Below are 17,254 nucleotides of genomic sequence, written 5' to 3' on the forward strand. Positions count from 1 at the left end.
ACTACCAAAAATCAGCTTATTCAAAAAACGCAAGAAAACGGTGTCAACGGAAGACTTGAAATAATGAGGTTACTCACTTCTTTAGAGGTCAAAGCATAAACGGTCAACATTTGGGCACATTGTATAAGCTGGTAAAAATGCCAGTAAAGTTGTTGCCCAATGCAAAATTGGGGTAATGGGCAAAAATCGATGTGTGTCGATTGTTTTTCGCTTAAACTAATTAAGAACATACCTCGATAAAGGAAAATACGTTGTCGGCTGAGCATGCTAAATATTTGGGTATCAAACCAAATGTTCAGTATCTTTTCCTCTCTCGTTTTCTCTCCTCAACTATCTGTGGTGGCTCAAGTTTACAACACTCACGTTAGAGTCACCTGAGCTGGACTCACCTGGTGAAGCGGACCTCGCAGATGGTACACATGTAGGGTTTCTCTCCTGTGTGCGTTCGCATGTGTCGTGGCAGCTTCCCCGCTCCTTGAATCACCTTGTTACAGATCGGACACTGCTGTGATGCTTTGGGCTTTATCTTCCTCTCCTCTTCCAGCTGCCATGGAGGAAACAGTGTGCCCAGGTGGGAGGCAGAAAGAAAGCTCAGGTAAGACCGCAGGTCCGCACCATCCTTGATCTGACCGAGGGCAGCGTCAGAGGTCACGCCCAACCCTGGACTCATGAAGTCTTTGAGGAAATCTCTGTGAAGGACAGGGTTTGAGTGCTCGTCCTTCAACTCTTCTTTGATAACTTCTTTCTTGACGGCGAGGTCCAGTGGGCCATTTTCCAGCGAGGCGGTTGGAAAGGTGTGAGAAGGGTGTCGGTGCTCCAGAAGCTGAGGGTACCCTGGGAACTCTGATGCCCATATGGAAGGGTAGAAGCCAGGGATGAGAGGAGAGAAGCCGGCACCCCTCTCCGGACCTGGCACTTTTGGGTACAGTCCTTCCTGAAGTAGGGACTCTATCGAAAAGTCCTTAAGTGCCCGGCCTTCTAAGCCCTCTTGCCCTCTGGGTTTGTCAGCATGTTGGGCTTCTGGGGTGTCCGACTGGCATCTTTGGGCATCTTTGCTGTCCCGTTCAGGGTGTACCCCGTGTTGAGAGGTGCATGGTGGGCTGTCCGCTCCCCTCTTTTCCCAACCTTTTTGGCTGTCCTGGTTTTCAGACGCCACCCCTTGTGCAGATTTTTCGCTGATGTTGTCGCCTACGTGGTCATCAAATTCTCCATCTTTTGAGTAATTTTCTGTCTCCTCCATTTCTTCCTCTTCATCCTCCTCCTCGTCTTCCTCTTCATCCCCCTCAAACTCCTCACCTTCCACCACATGCCCTCCTTCGCCGCCTCCTCCTGTGTCCATAATTTCTAGACAAACATTTATGATGCAAGGAATTTCTAGCAGCCTCGCTGCGCTCAGAATCTCTTTGACGTTCGACGTCGTTACTGTCAGCGTTGACGTATATGCGAACTCCAAAATGGCCGTCAGTGATTCAGGTGCCACAAAGTCCAGCTCATAGATGGTGTGTTGGTTCGAGTCTCTGCTGTTACCGGTTGCCACGGTGAAGAGTTTTTTGAAGTACTGACTGCAGGCAGCCAGAACAGAGCGATGGGTACTGTACTCTTGGTCTCTGACGACTAGGATGACATCACAAAACAACCCATCCCGTCGTTGCTCATTTAGACTGCACAGGATGTCGTTGCTATGGTTTGGGAAAGGGATCCCAATTAAGTCATCATCTGTATGTGCCATCCTCTCCGAGGAATCTGTGGAAAGTGAAGGAGAGAAAGAGAGAAATATAAGTGAACATTGAAATTCGTCCGAGCTGTGGAGTACACAATGTAGTGCACATGGTCAGTGAGTGCATTAACATGCACAATTTAAAATAAACGTCTTAAATGGCTTTTCTTTTATCGAGGTAATGTCATAAACGGTTTAAGCCAAAAAACAATCAGCACACGTAGATTTTTACTCATTGCATTTAAACATCATTACCAGAGTTCTTACCAGCTTATCCACAATGCATGTTTTCTTTTTGACATCAAAAGTAGAGAATATGCAGACAATTTAACAACTCATGTACACGCGGGTTTCTTACATTGTCTGCATTTTGGATTAAGCTTATTTTTGGTAGTTATCAGCGTATTGCTGTGCATGTAAACGTGCTCATCGGATAAAACCCTGTTGGTTTACAGGAAAACCCATACTAAGTACTTAATACATACTTCAAACTAAATACTTTATAAATACTGTTTATAAGTATTGAAAACTCAAATACAGTAAAATAAAAATGAAGTTTAAATTCATTGAAAATGTGAATTTGAACCATTTATTGCGACAGCACATAGTTATGTGAAAGTGTGTGTGTGTGTGTGCTTGCAATGTGGTTGAAGAGAATGCATCAAATAATCAGATAATTAATAAGTTCCTATAGAGCATGCAAAGAATGTCTTTCTCGTTGGTTCTTTATGATTATAATCACACAGCGACTCCACTGATTTCTGCACTTTGCACCATATATTGATAGCAGTGGTCATTTTGTTGTGTAGGCTTTCAGTGATAGTGAATTAAATCTGATCTTTTGCGTTGTGAGAAATGCTGAATCGGATCTGTCATGTTCGGAAAAAAAGAAAGAAGACAACACAGGAAGGCAAAAGGGGTCAGGCTCTAGTTTCTGCTTTAAGCGGGAAAAAAATTGCCAGGGCATGAAAAAAAGTAACCCACCGCCCGCAGTTTTACTTGCATTGCATGAGTGGTTTAACATTCAGAACTCATTTTGTGTATATACAACATATAATGTCTCCTTATATAATGAGTTTTTTGTAGACAGGTTAGATTCAGAATCATCTACTCTCTTCCGAATATAATAACGAGTTTGCAAAACTGTTTTTTTTTTTTTCTGTCGGTGTGGACAGCGAATCTCCATTCAGATGGTTTTAAACTACAGGCCTACATGAATGAGGCCTGAATTGTACCTGTGGATTCCCTGAAATGTTTACAGTAACTTTTTAAAGAGCAATTTTGGCAGAATTGTCCTTCATTCATAGCTATGAATAGAGTTTAATCTTAGTGTTTCTCATCCCCGTGGTCACTACAGGCATGTGGATAGATGCTTTCATATGTCCCGCCACCACTGAAGCTGTCCACTGGCTTTCAATGATCCACAAACTGTCTTGGCGCCAAAGTCAATGGACTAGTTTTTTGGCCTTATTTCCACTAGCAGTGAAATAATATTCTTGTTCATTGTCTCTTTTCATTGTCTATAATATCAATCTCAGCACTCACCAATCAACATTTTAATGCCTCCTCTTCTGTTGCTAGGAGACAGTTGCTATTATTACTGTTATATTGAACATATAGTCCAGTAATGAGAAACATATCTTTATATAAAGATGTGCATGTACCAAACAGGACCCCTTCAGGTTAATATATATATATATATATATATATATATATAATAGACTGCACTCACAAGAGCGAAACTACAAACGTGAAATTTGAGATGTGAATTTGAATGAATTTAAATGAAAAGTCCCTGCGATGATAAGTTCGTATGTCATTCTTTAAATGACCAAAAAAATATGCTTCATGTGGTAACATTTAAATGAACTGATTTCCTTTCATTCTAAATGTAGTAAATTTACCTTTTTATGTATTAGGTTACACTAACGAAGGTACATTTTATAGGTTATATTAAGTAGAAATAGGTAACAATTGCAGGTTTCCACATTTTTCAGTGTACCAAACCCGTAACCTGTATTTAGTGTAGTCTGAAGTGTATTGTTTTCTACCTTTGAGCATGAGGACATGTCACACAACCTGTCCATGTTGACATCTGCCTAATTTGGCTAGCTTCTACCAAGTAACCAAGTAGCAAGGCCTGGAAAGCCTGTTGATTTTGCTATCCTACCTTAATTTTCTTAATTGCATTTAGCATAGTTTTTCCCTGTTGTCCAGGGCCCTATCAGAACAAACTTGCAACCCAATTCTGGGTCACTCACGACCCACCAATTGAGAGCCATTGATTTCGTTTTTACTTGGATATAACACAACAGTTTTATGATTTTTTGTTTTGTTTTTGTCTTTATAAAATCATAAATAGAAAGATGGTGAAGAACGGAGGATGCGATCCCATGTCCTAAGAAGTTCCCTGACAAGTTGGGCAAAGAAGAAGAAAAAAAAAAAACTTTTGCCCCACCCTGGAAAATCCAGCCAAGTTAAATAGGCGTTCGGAGCTAAAAACAACAGTATGGGAGGGAGAGAAAAAAGAAGGAAGAGAGAGACAGAAAGGTCTCCCACCCACCCTGGGAGCACATGCATTTCTCCTCTCTTCACCCTCCCACCTCCTCACAAACTCCCATAATTATAGCATATGTTTATAAGTGTCTTATAGGGCTGACTGGCCCCTCCACACATACGTGACACTGGTTAACTCCTTTCAATCTTGAAAATATATGCCCTTATGCATCCAAACGCCCATGCACATTTATCTAGCTAACTGAGGACATCGCATAGACTTGAGATTATTAATACTAATGATAAACACCACTCAAACAAAGACTTTCCATTGACTCCTACTGTTTATATATGGAGTTGATAATTTTTTATTTCCTAAACCCTAACCCTTACACAAACCCTCTTTATAAATATATATATATATATATATATATATATATATATATATATATATTTGATTAAGACATTATTTAGCAGTCATTTTTCTTGTTAGGACTGTTGGCTGGTGGTATCTAGGTCTGGGCAATATATTGAATATTAACGATGTAATCGCAATGATTTTGCTGATGATATCAAATGAACCAGTATCGTATATATATCACAATGGTTTTAAAATGCTTTCTATTTTAAAGAGCATCAGTTGACTAATTTCACAATCCTTCAGAGCTGCACAATTAATCAAAATAGCATCAAAATGGCTTTATGGTCATAAACCGACCGGACCGAACTCCAGGCACGTTTCGCTGACAGAGAACGCCTGCAGGTCCCCTACCCTCTTGATGGAAGTGAGCGCAGTCAGGAGGGCAGTCTTCAAAGAGAGTGCCTTAAGCTCAACTGACTCCAGGGGCTCAAAGGGAGCTCCCCGTAGACCCCGAAGGACTACAGAGAGGTCCCACAAGGGATTCAACCTCCTAGCGCCTCTCAGGAACCTGATGATCTGATGATGGGGGTTGTTGCGAGGAGCGTGAGGTCCGAGAACCACGTCTGGGTGGGCCAGTAGGGTGCTACTAGGATGACCTGCTCCTCATCCTCCCTGACCTTGCACAGGGTCTGTGCAGGTAGGCTTACTGGGGGAAATGCATATTTGCGTCGTCCCGGGGGCCAGCTGTGTGCCAGCACATCTTTACCGTGGGGTGCCTCAGTCAGAGTGCAAACAGAAAAGCAAACAGGTTTACCTGTGCTCGACCGAATCGACTCCAAATCAGCTGGACCACCTGGGGGTGGAGTCTCCACTCTCCCCTGAGCATAACCTGTCATGACAGCACGTCCGCTGCGGTGTTGAGGTCGCCCTGGATGTGAGTGGCTTGCAGCGACTCTAGAGGAGGAGACGGCGGGCGAGTTGTGACATGCAACGGGAGCATAGGTCGCCTTTGCAGTTGATGTACACTACCATCGCCATGTTGTCCATCCGGACCAACATATGCTTGCCCTGGATCAATGGCCGGAGACTCCGCAGGGCGAGCAGTACTGCCAACAACTCAACACAGTTGATGTGCCAACGCAGCCACGGGCCAGTCCAAGAGCCGGCGGCTGCGTGCCCGTTGCATATGGCGCCCCAGCCCGTCTTGGAGGCATCCGTCGTAACCACGACGCGCCTGGAGACCTGCTCTAGGGGAACCCCTGCCCGTAGAAATGCTAGGTCTGTCCAAGGGCTGAAGAGGCGGCGACAGATCGGCGTGACGACCACGCGATATGTCCCGCGGCGCCATGCCCATCTCGGGACTCGAGTCTTAAGCCAGTACTGAAGCGGTCTCATATGCATCAACCCGAGTGGTGTGGCCACCGCTGAGGATGCCATAGGCCCCAGGAGCCTCTGAAAAATTTTCAGTGGAACCGCTGTGCTCCGTCTGAACGCCTTCAAACAGTTCAGCACCCACTGTGCATGCTCGTTCATGAGGCGCCATCATCGAGACTGAGTCCAACTCCAAGCCGAGAAAAGAGATGCTCTGAACCAGGGAGAGCTTGCTCTTTTCCCAGTTGACCCAAAGCCCCAGCCGGCTGAGGTGCGTGAGCACCAGGTCCCAGTGCGCACACAACACATCCCAAGAGGGAGCTAGGATTAGCCAGTCGTCGAGATAGTTGATGTGAATGCCCACTTCACTTAGCGGGGCAAGGGCTGCCTCTGCGATCTTCGTGAAAACACGAGGGAACAAGGACAGGCTGAAGGGGAGGACCTTGTACTGGTATGCCGGCCCTCGAAAGCAAACCGCAGGAAGGGTCTGTGTCAAGGTAAAACCGAGACATGGAAGTACGCATCCTTCAGGTCTACCGCCGCAAACCAATCTTGATGCCGGACGCTCGCTAGAATGCATTTTTGCATCAGCATCTTGAACGGGAGTCTGTGCAAAGCCCGGTTCAGTACCTGCAGGTTGTTGTGGCAGGAGGATGCCCTTGGCGATGAGCAGACGTCAAGGTGCAAGGTCTTGAACCGTGCTGATGCAGGATGTGCTGTATAGCTTCCATCTGCTTTTTCATCACCGAGAACTGCTGGGCGAAGTCCTCGACAGTGTCGCCGAACAGGCTGACCTGGGAAACAGGGGTGTCAAGGAACCGTACCTTGTCAGCTTCCCACATCTCGACCAAGTTGAGCCATAAGTGGCACTCCTAGACCACCAGTGTGGACATCACCTGCCCGAGAGTCCGCGCCGTGTCCTTCGTCGCCCGGTGAGTGAGTTCGGTCACCGAGTGCAGCTCCTGCATCAATCCTGGGTCAGAACTACCCTCGTGCAGTTCTCTTAGCGCCTTGGCTTAGTGCACTTGCAGGGAGAGCCATGGCATGCAGGGTGGAGGCGGCCTGTCCAGCGGCACCGCAGGCCTTAATCGCCAGAGACGACGTAACCCATCAAGGGTAGTGAGAGCGGAGGAGCTCAGAGACCGGGTCTGGGCAGTGAAAGGTGCCCGCCACGACCTCGTGGGCTCCTCATGCACCTCCAGGAAGAAAGGGACCGGGGCGGGGCGTGGCCGTGAGCGGCGCTCTGGGCCCAGGAACCAATCGTCAGGCTGCAAGGGTTCAGGGGGGGTGGAGGGTTCCACTCCAGCCCGAAACACGCAGCCACCTGGGCAAGCATGGCTGCCAACTGCGCGTCAGGCTGCGACTGGGTGACCGCACCCGAAGGTGGAGCCCAGTCGAGTCCTCCGCATCAGACTGGACAGACTGCTCTCCGATGCTGCAATCAAGAGCTTATCCACTTCGTGAGCGCCGAAAGGAGATCGCGAACTCGCCCTGAGATGAGCCAGCGGTCTCAACGAGCGTACTGGGGAATGGGAGGTCCATGGGGAGTTACCTGGCGGAGTGGCTCCCATTGGGGTCCCCAAATCGCCCCCCAGTGCTAACCAATGCGGCCTCAAACCCATAGGCAGAAGGACCGAGGCAGGGAGCCGCTGGGGTGGTCTTTCCCTCCAACGAAGGAAAAACCACGACTGCAACGTTGCCATGGTCACGCTCTCGCAGTGAGAACATGACCTGTCCACAAATGCTGTCTCTGCGTGGGCAGCGGCCAAGCACAAGACCGTGATCGTGGCCATCGGAAGCAGAGAGGTAACAATCGCAACCAGGAAATACACACAAACGGAGAGACATCTTTAAAAAGACGCTCTCCGTTAATGCCACTCTTTTAGAAGGGAAAATATACTCTTTCAGTAGGAAGAATATACTCTTTTAGCTGCTGAAGTGCCCAGGGGCATTCTCTGCATTTCACCAGTGCAAGAGGGGAAGAAGCCGCTGTAATGCCCTGTAAATCCAACAGCTTTTCGAGGTGAATGGATCGGCAGAGAGGGGTTGCGAGCCAGCTCATTATACCCGTATGTCCGAGGGAGTGGAATGCAAATTCCAAAAAGTGTTTGGGGCTCCCAAGAGTGACCCCTAGTGTCACTACATCGACACAACGTCAAGTGAGTGACAGATAGGGAACAACACTTTCCGTGTCAAAATAAAAGCTCCAGGTGAAAGTGACGTTTTTAAAAAAAATTCCAGCTTGTTCAAAAAGTAAAGAATATATGTAGGTAAATAATGCTTTTTATTAAGCTACTATGTATCATTGTATATAAAATATAAATATGCATATCAATGAGAATTATTAGATCAGTTTAGTGAAAAACTAAAAATGTGCCATCATTATTTAATGTTTTTATTTTTTTATTTCATTAATGCCTTTAATAAATTGAATCTACTTGGCAACAATTGCTGTTTGGAGGAAATGATGGTTCTTCTGAAATATATCGAGATATCATGTTGCCCTAGTGGTATATCCTGTTTAAAATGTTGAACTGGCATTGCTCATAAAAACCACACTTTAGATTGATATCAATAACTGGATTGCAGCTCAGTTAGTGCATCAGAACATCTGTATTTTTTATGTGTCATTTTATTGTAAAACGATTTGTTAGTTTGTACTCAAATGGGGGTATGCATAAAGTTTTTTTTTGTTGTTGTAATTTTGTTGTCTGCTTCAGGTTGCATTTGTCATGTGACTTCCAAAGTTTCAAACAAAGTTTGGAAAGAAGTCGAGATATTTTTCCACCAAGTGCTATTTTAGTGCAATTATTACATGATGATGGGCATTCATTATTGTCAAAGTGGCAATTGCAAGTCCACCTTTTGTTTGACTGTTAATGATCTCTAACCCAAGTATTAATCTGTAATAAGCCTAACTAAAATCTTATGCTGAATGTTTGTTTTTTTGTAATTACAGGAGAGGTGGACACGTTTTTGCTGGTTTCTGTTTATTTAATTATTTCTGTGTTTTTGTCTCTTTTTTTACTTAATGCAGCTAAACATCGACCGCAGATTACAATATAGACAGTTAAATCTACAAGCATAAAAGCACTCATACTTGCAATCAAACCAATATCCTATTCAAGCACATAATCAAAGTTCATGTTGTTATTTTATTTGGTTATATAGTTTTTAAAATGTCACCATTTTTCTCATGATTGATTTAAAAAAGGTGTGTTTTTGTAACGGCCTAACTGCTCAAAGTCTTGTCAAAACAAATCAAAACAAATTTTTGGATGCTTATCAGCTGCATTTCTTTGCGTGCCGAACTGTTGATGACCATATCAAATGTCCTGTTTGAGGCTGAAGGATCGGCAGAGATAATCTGAGCATCTGAGAACAATGTTAAGCTTTTGTTCTGCTGAGCTTCCTAATCTACCTAGTTCATGGAATGAGGTCAAGAATCATCTAACCGTCGCGTGAAATACCCACACAGCAGTTCTTGCACTTTTGACTGACAAAGTGCAACACATTCATTTTAGCTGTGAGATGTTGTTGGAAAAGATGCATGTGTGTGTGTTTCTTAATACATGTTTCCACCTTTATGTATAATATAATATGAGTTGTTTTGCGATGCTATTGCTATTGTGTTGTTGTCATCCTCGCTAACCGCATGCAAAAACGAGCATGCAGCGCTACATATGTCCAATGCGTGAACTATCACTCGGCTAATGCATTTTTTTTTTCATTTTTTTTTCTTAAATGAATCAGTCAAACCGATTTGAGAATCAAACTGAATTGATCACAATAATTAAGCACTGAATTGTTCAAGCAACTCTCTCACTGAAACTTTTTAAATCAATGTTAAAAATGTTACATTTAGTGAAACTTTAATCAGTATGTATGGATGTTTAAATCACAGTAGTTAAAGATACATAAAGTTTTAGAGTTTTGTTGTAGTAAATGGAATTTTTAAGTTATATAAGAAATAGTTTTGTTATTGTTTAGCAAGTCATTTGTGTGGACCTCTCATTTTTTGTGATTTTTAAGTCTGATCGATATTAACCTTGTTTGAATTCTCTCGCTTTGTTCTTACAGTATATCCGTGTTCATGTATTACTAGTTCTGAGTTCAACATCAATCATAATGTGTCATGTCTCAAAATGTATTTATTGACACTATTGAGTAAAAACCTAAACTACCCCCTCAGTTCTTTTATCTTCCAAAATAACACACACCTATGTTTGATCTTTGAACTAAATGCATACACACACGCAAGCGTAGACGAGCTTTGATGATCATCTTAACTGGGACAAAGAGTTTTGAATGAAAATGAATATATAAATTATTAATTATTGTTTTGAGAACTCTTAAAACCGAACAGTACAAAGCTCTCCCCCTTTTCTGGAACAGATTTTTGAGGCTTAATTCACACAAATAGAAAAACTGTGTTGTTATTAACTCACTCTCGTGTTGTCGTCCGTGATTGGAACAACATGAGGGTAAGTAAAAATCACTTTTTGGGTGAAATGTCCCTTTAAATAGCAATGCATTAAAAGTCTAAATCTGTAACGCAAAGATGACCAACTCTTGATACGGCGAAGTTACAACATCATCTCCAAAAGTTAAAACTGTTCACATTTGTGTGAGATATTGCATCATGGGCTCTTTAGGGAGGCAAGGCTCTCGTGTAAGACAGGAAGGAGCGCGTGTCATTGTGAACAGATTTGCGGCAGCTCAGACTGCTGGTAAATTGGCTAAATCCAGCTGTGGGTTCGTGGGTCCTGAGGGAGATCATTTAGGGGCCTCACCTGCAGGGGCACCTGTAGGTTGTTCTCTATTAGCACTTAGACGAGACTGTTTACAGACAGAACTGCCTTCCTCCGATGTGTTTTAGCGAGGGGCCAGTAATCATCCAATAAGAGGGGCTGAATTTGAATACGGTTCCTGTCGGCCCTGTAGCTGATGAGACACCAGCAGGTGAACAGCGATACAGCGGATGGGATAATTTGCATGCATTACATAGAGTAGCAGGCGGTTAAATGGTGTTTCAGTAGCTGTGAAGCTGATAGAAAATCATGACATGTTTTCATAATGTTTTTACAGTCTCAATAATTATGTTTGAGGTTTTGGCATTAAATGAAGATATTTATTTTTAATAGTAATTGAGGTTTTGGGTTATATCGGCTAAAAATGTTGTCTTTTGTTCATTAATGTGCAGTTGACTGGGCTTATTCTTGTATGATTATTATACATACAGTTTTTATGACCTTATTGTGAGACTACTTGGAATATTTATACTTTAACCCTGAGAGACCCATCATGGCCCACATGGCTGTTTATACCTGGTCACTTAAATGCATCTCCTGTGACCCGGTTGTTCAGATTTGGAGGGGAGGGTCTCTGTTTCATAACAACATACATCAGTCACTGTCAGTGTGTTGCTGCATGATAATAAAGCGCAACAAAGTCAGAAAAGACAAAGCACGAACAAAATGGCGCGCTGTTTCTCCCAGATGCAGCTGAAATTTAATCTAAGCACAAACAAAACATGTCAAGCAGAATTATCTGTTATTTTAATGACTGCCTGTATTTTTGGGGAGGGATTTTTCTCCCCTTTTCTCTCTAGTTTGGAATGCCCAATTCCCAATGCACTCTAAGTCCTCGTGGTGGTGTAGTGACTCGCCTCAATCCGGGTGGCGGAGAACGAATCTCAGTTGCCTCCGTGTCTGAGACCGTCTAACCATGCATCTTATCACGTGGCTTGTTGAGCGCGTTACCGTGGAAACATAGCACATGTGGAGGCTTCACGCTATTCTCCGCGGCATCCACGCACAACTCACCATGCGCCCCACCGAGAGCAAACCGCATTATAGCGACCACGAGAAGGTTACCCCATGTGACTCTAACCTCCCTAGCAACCGAGCCAATTGGTTGCTTAGGAGACCTGGCTGGAGTCACTCAGCACACCCTGGATTCAAACTAGCGACTCTAGGGGTGGTAGTCAGCATCTTTACTCACTGAGCTACCCAGGCCCATGAACTGCCTGTATTAAAGGAGCTTCAGGTGTTCAGGTTTCTCATCTGTGTTGATATCAGTCACACTAAAGAAGATCCGTGAAGCTCTCGTAATCGTGTATGTATCCACTTTTTAAAATTTTCAGATCAGATGGTTATTTCCTTTTAAAGCCGCTCGTAAACAGCAAAATTTAAGCGGTTGATTGACAGGTGAGGGGTGGAGTTTCACTGCTGCCGCCCGGACGCATACAGGACGGATTAGCGTTTACACCTCAAATGCGATGTTGTCACATGTGTTTTTGACCACATTCGTATGTGGTTTCTGTGATCCGATCACAAAACGTTTTAGACCCCGTTTAGACCTGTATTTAGGGCTGACCACATGTGATCGGATCACCTGAAAAGCGTCTTAATACCAGGTGGAAACGGGGACTAAGTGTCACAATAAGTCAGCTAAAAATCAAGATTTTCCCATAGGCTGTCACAAAATTCACCCCAAAATGAAAAGGATGGTTTTTAAAATCAGAGGCTTCCTAAAAGCATGTTCAAGGAGGAAAAACTGTCACTCTAAGTGAACACCAAAAGTGATTAAAAATGGTAAAAAGCGGGGGCCTGGGAAGCTCAGCGAGTAAAGATACTGACTATCACCCCTGGAGTTGCAAGTTCAAATCCAGGGCGTGCTGAGTGACTCCAGCCAGGTCTCCTAAGCAACCAAATTGGCCTGGTTGCTAGGGAGGGTAGAGTCACATGGGGCAACCTCCTCGTGGTCACGATTGGGGCTAAGATGCACAGATTGACGGTCTCAGAAGCGGAGGCAACTGAGACTTGTCCTCCATCACCCGGATTGAGGTGAGCAACAAGTAGTGGGAATTGGGCATTCCAAATTGGGGAGAATAGGGGATATAAAAAAAAATAAAAAATGGTAAAAACCATGAAAAGAAATGGTGACCTGTTACAGCACCTAAAATATACACTTGTACTTTACATTCATAAACATTTTTAACCTAATATCTTGACGTTGGGAAAAAAAAGTCTATGTCTATGTTAGCCATCAAGCAAATTGACTACAGACCACAAACTTTAACCGGGACTTTGTTCAACAAAGTTAATAAAACATAATAAACTTCTGCGTTTTAAGTTTGTCCTCAGATTTAGTCATAAATCTGACCCAAACATACTTCTGTATACTGATTCGTGAACTGGTAGCAAACTCAAGAACATAACAGACGTATAAATGTCACTTGACTGTTCGAGACTTCTTACGATTACACACACAGTGATTGCGTAATGTCTGCTGTAATTTGTCTCTTTGGTAAATATATGAAGCAAGATTGTACAGACACCTGCATCACTGGCCTCACCTGTTACAAACAGTAATTTACACCGTTTTTAATCTGCGTTCAGCCCCCTGCCTACAAACACTCATACACTCGCCTGTCTTCTTTATTACACCCTTTACAAACCCTGTCTTACATTGTAAAGCGATACTCTGTTTAAAACGTTGTATTCCCAATGAAATCAAGTGTTAATGGGTTCAGACAAAGTAAAGCTATACGTTCACGTTGCAGTTGAGCCAAAATATTTGACATGAATCTGTTTTTTGGATGACAACGTGAAGAGCAAAAATCACAATGAATCCGACATTTTCAGTTCTGATCTGGGCCACTTTCATACGTGAAAATAAATCTGATTTATTTATTTTTTATTGAATTTTTTGGGAAATCTGACAAGTTGAATTTCATGTGATTTTTATGCCAATCTAACCTGCCATTCATCATAATTGCAATGATTTATAATTGGCACTAGTTAAACAGAAAGGTGCACAAATATTTTGATTATAAAATGTATTTTGATGCACACAGGTCTCAAATGTTGTGACACCCTTGAAACGGTCAACAAAGTCAGTCCTGAATCAAATGTAGAGTTTTTATTCAAAACGGATCTTTAAAATGAGTTGTTTTACCTATTTTTATATTTTAACCTGGATTTCGCCATGAAAATAGCCATAGAAGCTGGCGTGACTTTAAAAACAAATAAACAAACAAACAAATACTGTGACACTTTGAACAGTAACAGTAAGGTCAATAGGTTAAAATGGTAATAAAGTTAAAACTAACAGTCCAAAGTTTTTCTAATTTCATTTAAAATCATAATTTGATTTGTTAAATGATGTTGTGTTGCTTGTTAACGTTACGATGAACATCACCGGTGTGGACCAGTGTCTTATACGGGTCATTTTAAAAGGTCACGTGAACCACCTCACAAAAATAAAATCAAGATTTAAGCAGAAAATGTAACAAATTTGACAGCCCACAGGTAAACAACTTGAAAAGTAAATGGCAACTAGAAAGTGTATTTCAGATAACTCATTACATAAAGTTGTTTTCAGGTTTTGAAACACTTTGCCATGCTAGTTTCATACACGTGAGACGCAGCAAAGCCTGGCGGAATTGTCGATTTGCTGTGTCATTAGTTGTGTGTGTTGTTAGTTTGCGTTCAGAGCGGGCCAAAACTTCACACACTCATTTTCTGGAAACGACATCTACAGAACGGCCCAAATAATTACGTGACTCATCAAATTACTGCCCACAAACGTGCTGTTCTATACCTGAAACAAACACACATACTCAGATGTAAACAGCTTGCAACCTTAGACACAAAACACTGCACACTTTGACTCGAACGTCCACGCACTGACAAACTCAAGTCACTCACCCCTCCAGATCTGCAGGTGTATGTTAGTGTGTTTGTGATTTATTCCAGGACTAAGTGTCGTCTCAAATCCGAGTCTGTCTCATCTCCATCTCTTAGGGACATAAAGACATCTTTCCATCCTGTCAGTGCGAGCGTCTCTTCTCCATTCACAAAAAAGCCGTAGCATCCAACTACAAGCATCCAACAAGAGCACACGCAGAGAGACTGAGATGTTTGTGTGGAAGCTGACAGAGGGAGGAATGAGAAAGAGAGAAAGAGAGAGAGAGAGAGAGAGAGAAAGAGAGAGGAGGTGGACATACTCTCGAGCAGCGGTACAGAGATGTAGTTTTTATAGCTGGGTGGGTAGCTCAGGATAATAATACCCATCCTCCTCCACAACACAGTTTAAGCTCAGTATGTAATAAAGCACATGGTGCACAAACCCTCTGATTTGGGGTCAGACAAAATGAATTTTTAGTTTTATTTGTGATGGATTTGCTTCTCGAACTCGGAGACAAGTGGAGAAAGAGGTAGTTTCAGTAGAGAGAAAAGTACCAGCGCTATTTATGTGTCTGCATCGACTTCAAACAATGAATCAAAAGTCACTGGATATGTTTGGAATAGCATACTTACTATTATTACTATTTCTGCAGTATATAGTCTGTATACTACATACTATATGCAAGTAGTTGACATGCAACATTGACTTTTATTAATCAACATCAAGATGTATTGTGTTTGAATCACCTGTAAGCTTTTTGGGATTCAACTAGAAAAGTATATATATATTTAATGTTCAGTACTCTCTCAATTAATATGAGGTCATTATAAAACTGCATGTGTAATAATAATACAAGAATCAGAAAATACTGTTATGTCACACAGTGCTTGACATGTCAACTCAACAAATGACAACATAAAATTTCTATAACTATTAGAAAACATCCCTCACCATTGTCATCACCGTTTTGTCTTCACTACTTCATTTTAAATGATCCTGGTGGAGTAAATACATCATAACAATTATAAAATAATTAGCAAAGTATTTCATGTCTACTACGTATGCATACCTGGATGACCTCTGACATTTGCAAAACATTGCAATATAGAATAGGCCACACTGAACAAAATAAAGTATGCCACAATGTAATGTGCTTGCAACTGAACCGGAAGTGATATTTAGCATCTTCTTCTTCATTCACTATTTAGGACTTGCAAAAGTCAAGGCACTTTTATGGCCCAGGGGTTGATGTTTTTATAGATTTTTATTTCTTTTTGTTATATGAAGGTCTCATTAAAACATTTCGCCAGGTCTTCATTATTTATTTTTGGTACTTTTTGAATGCATTTTATGTATAGATTTGACTTTTGTTTTAGTCTTGTCCCAGACCCTGACTTTCAATACTAAAATGCAAAAACACATTTTGAAAATAAAAATGATTCCATGTTTTAAACTATGATAAACACTGAAAGAAACATAAACAATTTCAATATTGTGTGAAAGTGATTCCTGTCATTTCCAACACATAGCGACATCACGTAGAACCAGATATGCAAGGTATGCATTACATAGGGGCGCCATGTTAAGGAGGGTGCCAGTGACTCACTAAAGGTGGTGCAATCAGCCTCCTCGACCCCCCCCCCACACACACTTGACAGATACATGCGGCACAACATTTTGTTTTGCATACCTGCCTGGAAATGTGTAGCTGAGGCAGCAACATGCTTTTTTTTTTAGTAACAAAATATGATAATAATTAAGGTAATAACTACATCAGGACAGGGTGCGAGTTTTCCTGCTAATTCTAAACACATTTGGCATTTTATAACATCTCAAGTGTTCTTTAAACAAGTGATCCTCCATTGTGATTGGATCAGACAATGTGAGCCCATTTTGAACATTTTTCAGAACAAATCTATTCCTGTCACTTAATAAAAAACGATGTGTTTTATAGGGGTTTTTAGCACCTGCAACAGGGGTGCTTTTTTACCTCTACATACTATCCTTTCACTTACTGGACAGCTATTAAAAAACTTTTGATTTAATGACCTTGAACAAAACTGAAAATGATAAATAAGTATAATAAATGTGTTCATTTCAGGGATTTTCATTAGCTAAAAAATTGCCTCAAAATCAACCTTTACCTCACGCAAGGATCTCATGGATCAGGAACATTTTGCAGTGCATAGTGACAAACGGGTGTTTAGGAAAGTACTGAGGTAGTTTTTGTTTCTATTTAGAGTTTTGGGAGAAAATTAAAGGATTAAAGGAACATTTTAACCTGCGGAGCATGGTTGTTAAACAAGTGGACAAAAGTGCTTGAGATGAATTATGAGAGAGAAAACAAGAAACAAGAAAAATCAAGATAAATATAACCTGTGAGCAGAATACTTGTATTGGGCATCATTTCCAATCAAGCAGTAATTGTGCCAGATTATGCAAAAAAAAAAACAAAGTGAAAATATTATTTAATTGTGTTTAGTTAGATTGCATAAAATGTTAGCTATGAAATTAGTCTTAGCCAAAAGAGGCAGTCGTTTTAAATATTAAAAATTTAATTTCCATCAGCCTCATTTCCAGCACAGAATTCTATTAAACACAGAATTTGAGATGTG

The 17,254-nt window shown here is 41.8% G+C and overlaps 1 protein-coding gene across 2 annotated transcripts in view; it reads right to left on the reverse strand.

The window, feature by feature from the left end:
* The window catches only part of LOC127429248 (zinc finger and BTB domain-containing protein 7C-like), a 42,834-nt gene that overhangs the window by 3,407 nt on the left and 22,173 nt on the right, over positions 1-17,254 (reverse strand). Inside the window, exons 1-2 of one of the 2 annotated variants that reach the window (XM_051678175.1) lie at positions 14,660-14,819; positions 390-1,743 (exon numbers count right to left, since the gene is read on the reverse strand). In XM_051678175.1, the coding sequence (XP_051534135.1) occupies positions 390-1,729 (1,340 nt within the window). In that variant the 5' untranslated portion in view covers positions 1,730-1,743; positions 14,660-14,819. Of the gene's footprint in view, positions 1-389; positions 1,744-14,659; positions 14,820-17,254 lie in introns of those variants that run through there. The other variant, XM_051678174.1, reaches the window with a different exon arrangement.

This window comes from Myxocyprinus asiaticus, chromosome 38, assembly GCF_019703515.2.
Source record: "Myxocyprinus asiaticus isolate MX2 ecotype Aquarium Trade chromosome 38, UBuf_Myxa_2, whole genome shotgun sequence".
Classification (NCBI taxonomy): domain Eukaryota; kingdom Metazoa; phylum Chordata; class Actinopteri; order Cypriniformes; family Catostomidae; genus Myxocyprinus; species Myxocyprinus asiaticus.